The 5,261-nt window shown below is 42.7% G+C and overlaps 1 protein-coding gene across 1 annotated transcript; it reads right to left on the bottom strand.

Moving 5' to 3' along the window:
* Window positions 1–3,039: 3,039 nt before the first annotated feature.
* Window positions 3,040–5,003, bottom strand: LOC118966174 (mucin-5AC-like). Its single transcript, XM_036989275.1, has 3 exons — window positions 3,912–5,003; window positions 3,665–3,735; window positions 3,040–3,432 (listed from the first exon to the last, which is right to left on the bottom strand). The coding sequence occupies exons 1-3, from the start codon at window positions 4,894–4,896 to the stop codon at window positions 3,361–3,363; spliced, it is 1,128 nt and encodes a 375-aa protein (XP_036845170.1). The 5' UTR covers window positions 4,897–5,003; the 3' UTR covers window positions 3,040–3,360.
* Between the last annotated feature and the right edge of the window lie 258 nt (window positions 5,004–5,261).

The raw sequence follows: 5,261 nt of genomic DNA, 5'->3' as shown, positions 1-5,261 counted from the left end.
CATAGGTAAGATGTTTTATATTCATCATATGTTTGTAAGTTACTTCTCATCAGAATGTTATTTTTGTATAATACTGTGGCGGGGTTGCAGTATCTGTTCTATGTCAGGACTAAGTTGCTTGGGCCGCAGAGAGGGGAGAGGTCAAGGTGTCATAATGTGTAAACATATATTTTGCTCCACTGTGTCTGTGTGTCAGTCACTCCCTACTTTTCCCATCGGGGAGAGGAGGATGGCAGTGTCTGGAACCATTCTATGTTCCCTCTGAGGTTGCCCTTATCTTGACCTAGAGGCTCACTCTCCTCTCCGTGAGCTTGTCCAGGATGGGTTGTATTTGGGATGGGAGTATCTAAAATGACAATTGATATATACCATTGGATGAGGTAATGTCTTGGTACTATTTTGTACCAAGAACGAGATAAGAGCTTCGTTTAGGAGACCAAACTGAATGATAATTTATAGCCAATGTTGTCTGGCGATGGGAGTAAAATCTTTCCTTGTGAAAGTTCCTATTATCTGTGTTTTGTCATGTCGACTAGGGGGGTAAGATCTTTGCTATAAAAGATCTCAGTTGCGAAATGTTGACCACTCTCAACTTTTCATTAGAGATACTGAAATGTTGAAAGTCAAAATGCTATTGCAAAAGCTTCATTATTAAAGGTGAAGATTAAGCATAACTCTGACTGGTGTGTGATTTGCTCTCTCATCATTTGGTAATTAAGGAAAATTCCACGACAGCATTCTCTCAACCAGCTTCACCTGGAATGCTTTTCCAACAGTCTTGAAGGAGTTCCCACAGTTGTTGAGCACATGTTGGTTTCTTTTACTTCACTCTGCAGTCCAAGTCATCCAAAACCATCTCAAATGGGTTGAGGTCGGGTGATTGTGGAGGCCAGGTCATCTGATGCAGCACAATATTTGGGGCAAATCCAACATAACAGATCACTGAGCACCACACCACATTTTCAAGCATGGTGGTGGCTGCATCATGCTATGGGTATAATTGTCATTGGCAAGGACTAGGGAGTTTATGATAAAAAAGAAACGTAATAGAGCTAAGTACAGGGAAAATCCTAGAGTAAAACATTGTTCAGTCTGTTTCCAACAGACACTGGGAGACAAATTCAACCTTTCAGCATGACAATAATATAAAACACAAGGAAAAATATACTTGAGTTGCTTACCAAGACGACATGGAATGTTTTTGAGTGGCTCGGTTACAGTTTTGATTGAAATCAGCTTGAAAATGTAATGCAAGACTTAAAAATGGCTGTCTAGCAATGATCAACAAACAGAACTTGAAGATTTGTTTTAAGAATAATGCAAATATTGTACAATCCAGGTGTGCAATGCGCTTAGAGACTTACAGTGGGGAGAACAAGTATTTGATACACTGACGATTTTGCAGGTTTTCCTACTTACAAAGCATGTAGAGGTCTGTCATTTTTATCATAGGTACACTTCAACTGTGAGAGACGGAATCTAAAACAAAAATCCAGAAAATCACATTGTATCATTTTTAAGTAATGAATTTGCATTTTATTGCATGACATAAGTATTTAATCACCTACCAACCAGTAAGAATTCCGGCTCTCACAGAACTGTTCGTTTTTCTTTAAGAAGCCCTCCTGTTCTCCACTCATTACCTGTATTAACTGCACCTGTTTGAACTCGTTACCTGTATAAGAGACACCTGTCCACACACTCAATCAAACAGACTCCAACCTCTCCACAATGGCCAAGACTAGAGAGCTGTGTAAGGACATCAGGGAAAAAATTGTAGACCTGCACAAGGCTGGGATGGGCTACAGGACAATAGGCAAGCAGCTTGGTGAGAAGGCATCAACTGTTGCCGCAATTATTAGAAAATGGAAGAAGTTCAAGATGACAACAATCACCTTTGGTCTGGGGCTCAATGCAAGATCTCACCTTGTGGGGAATCAATGATCATGAGGAAGGTGAGGGATCAGCCCAGAACTACACGGCAGGACCTGGTCAATGACCTGAAGAGAGCTAGGACCACAGTCTCAAAGAAAACCATTAGTAACACACTACGCTGTCATGGATTAAAATCGCACGCAAGGTCCCCCTGCTCAAGCCAGCGCATGTCCAGGCCCGTCTGAAGTTTGCCAATGACCATCTGGATGATCCAGAGGAGGAATGGGAGAAGGTCATGTGGTCTGATGAGACAAAAATAGAGCTTTTTGGTCTAAACTCCACTCGCCGTGTTTGGAGGAAGAAGAAGGATGAGTACAACCCCAAGAACACCATCCCAACTGTGAAGCAATGGTGGAAACATCATTCTTTGGGGATGCTTTTCTGCAAAGGGGACAGGACGACTGCACCTTATTGAGGGGAGGATGGATGGGGCCATGTATCGCGAGATCTTGGCCAACAACCTCCTTCCCTCAGTAAGAGCATTGAAGATGGGTCGTGACTGGGTCTTCCAGAATGACAACGACCCAAAACACACAGCCAGGGCAACTAAGGAGTGGCTCCGTAAGAAGCATCTCAAGGTCCTGGTCTGGCCTAGCCAGTCTCCAGACCTGAACCCAATAGAACATTTTTGGAGGGAGCTGAAAGTCCATATTGTCCAGCGACAGCCCCGAAACCTGAAGGATCTGTTGAAGGTCTGTATGGAGGAGTGGGCCAAAATCCCTGCTGCAGTGTGTGCAAACCTGGTCAAGAACTACAGGAAAAGTATGATCTCTGTAATTGCAAACAAAGGTTTCTGTACCAAATATTAAGTTCTGCTTTTCTGATGTATCAAATACTTGTCATGCAATAAAATGCAAATTAATTACTTAAAAATCATTCAATGTGATTTTCTGGATTTTTGTTTTAGATTCCGTCTCTCACAGTTGAAGTGTACCTATGATAAAAATGACAGACCTCTACATGCTTTGTATGTAGGAAAACCTGCAATATCGGCCGTGTATCAAATACTTGTTCTCCCCACTGTATCTAGAAAGACTCACATCTGTAATCACTGTCAAAGGTGAAAGGTGAAAACTTAGCTAATCAAGATATATTAGTGTTTTATTGTTCATGTATACATTTTTTACAATATTATAATTTTTCTTCAACTATATTTAGTGTAGATCATTGACAAAAAAATACATTTAAACACATTTTAATCCCACTTTGTAACACAACAAAATGTGGGAAACGTCAAGGGGTGTGAACTTTCGGAAGGCACTGTAGAAATTTAGTTGCCTAATACATTAGGTCTAGTTACCGTAGGTCATGTGGTAATAATGTAGTATTGAGGACAATCTATTGTAAGGTATCTTTGTGATCACGTTTGCATTATAATCTGTCTGTGTTTTATCTCCAGTGTTGTCCTCCTCTTCCCCCGGTCAACTAGCTCTGAATGATTCTCAATCGCAGTGTAAAGGTCTCTGGCAGCCCTTGTCTGATCAGTTCTGCTTGAAGCTGGAATAAACAAAGGCGTTACATAATTTAGTAAACGAGTTAACGCTACATTCCTATCCTCTTCACGCTCCTTCCCTTCATTCACTTCACTTTCCATCTTTATTCAATATCCTCATTTGTTAAAGCAAACTTTCGCTTAAATCCCATTGAGTGAGGTTTTTCCTCATTTTATAATCATTTTTGGAGATTAATGAATTAATTATAAAATGAAGTGTTTGAGAGCGACTCTCACCTGCTTCAAGATCTCAGATTCGGTTAGGTATCTCGTCATGTCCAATTTCAACCTCAGTACTAACTTATATCCTGTGGAGACACAATGAGTAAATTATAAAAACAAACATGAAACAAAACAAACAGACTGACAGTAAAACAGACAGACAGACAAGCACAAACCGTAATAGATGAAAATAAGGAGACTTGACAAGGTTGACCACTATTACCAATTTCATTAGATATTAAGTAAAGTAAATCACACTTACTAAGCCCACTATTCGTGGTTGACTGTCCGGCAGGTGGAGTTGTAGTGCTCATTTGTGTAGTTTTTGGTAGCTCAGTAGAGGATGTTGTAGCAGGAGTTGCAGTTGTTTTAGTTAGAACTACCATTGAGAAATTAGGTACCATTGTGAAATTAACTGAATGTATTGTTGTTGTAGTAGGATCTGTAGTTGTTGTATTAGGAGCTGTAGTTGTTGTATTAGGAGCTGTAGTTGTTGTATTAGGAGCTGTAGTTGCTGTATTAGGAGCTGTGGATGTTGTATTAGGAGCTGTGGTTGTTCTATTAGGAGCCGTGGTTGCCGTAGTAGGAGCTGTGGTTGCCGTAGTAGGAGCTGTGGTTGTCATAGCTGGAGCTGCGGTTGTTGCTGTAGGAACACTAGTTGTCGTACTTAGAAGTGCTTTTGCCGTAGTAAGAGCTGTCTTTGTTGTGTTATGAACGGTTGTTGTCATATTAGAAGCAGCAGTTGTGGCTCTTGTAGGAACTGCGATTGTCGTAGTATGAGCTGCAGTTGTCGTAGTAGGAGCTGCGGTTGTTGTAGTAGGAGCTGCGGTTGTCGTAGTAGGAGCTGCGATTGTCGTAGTAGGAGCTGCGGTTGTCGTAGTAGGAGCTGCGGTTGTAGGAGCTTCGGTTGTCGTAGTAAGAGCTGCGGTTGTCGTAGTAGGAGCTGCGGTTGTCGTAGTAGGAGCTGTGGTTGTCGTAGTAGGAGCTGCGGTTGTAGGAGCTTCGGTTGTCGTAGTAAGAGCTGCGGTTGTAGGAGCTTCGGTTGTCGTAGTAAGAGCTGCGGTTGTCGAAATAAGAGCTGCGGTTGTCGTAGTAAGAGCTGCAGTTGTCGTAGTAAGAGATGCAGTTGTCGTAGTAAGAGATGCAGTTGACGTAGTAGGAGCTGCTGTTGTAGGAGCTGCGGTTGTCGTAGTAGGAGCTGCGGTTGTCGTAGTAGGAGCTGCGGTTGTAGGAGCTTCGGATGTCATAGTAAGAGCTGCGGTTGTCGTAGTAAGAGCTGCAGTTGTCGTAGTAAGAGCTGCAGTTGTCGTAGTAAGAGCTGCAGTTGTCGTAGTAGGAGCTGCAGTTGTCGTAGTAGGAGCTGCAGTTGTCGTAGTAGGAGCTGCGGTTGTCGTAGTAGGAGCTGCGGTTGTCGTAGTAGGAGCTGCGGTTGTCGTAGTAGGAGCTGCGGTTGTCGTAGTAGGAGCTGCGGTTGTCGTAGTAGGAGCTGCGGTTGTCGTAGTAGGAGCTGCGGTTGTCGTAGTAGGAGCTGCGGTTGTCGTAATAGGAGCTGCGGTTGTCGTAGTAAGAGCTGCAGTTGTTGTCGTAAGAGCTGCAGTTGTCGTAGTAGGAG

This window comes from Oncorhynchus mykiss, chromosome 9, assembly GCF_013265735.2.
Source record: "Oncorhynchus mykiss isolate Arlee chromosome 9, USDA_OmykA_1.1, whole genome shotgun sequence".
Lineage (NCBI taxonomy): Eukaryota > Metazoa > Chordata > Actinopteri > Salmoniformes > Salmonidae > Oncorhynchus > Oncorhynchus mykiss.
This window is presented reverse-complemented; position numbering and strand designations above follow the sequence as displayed.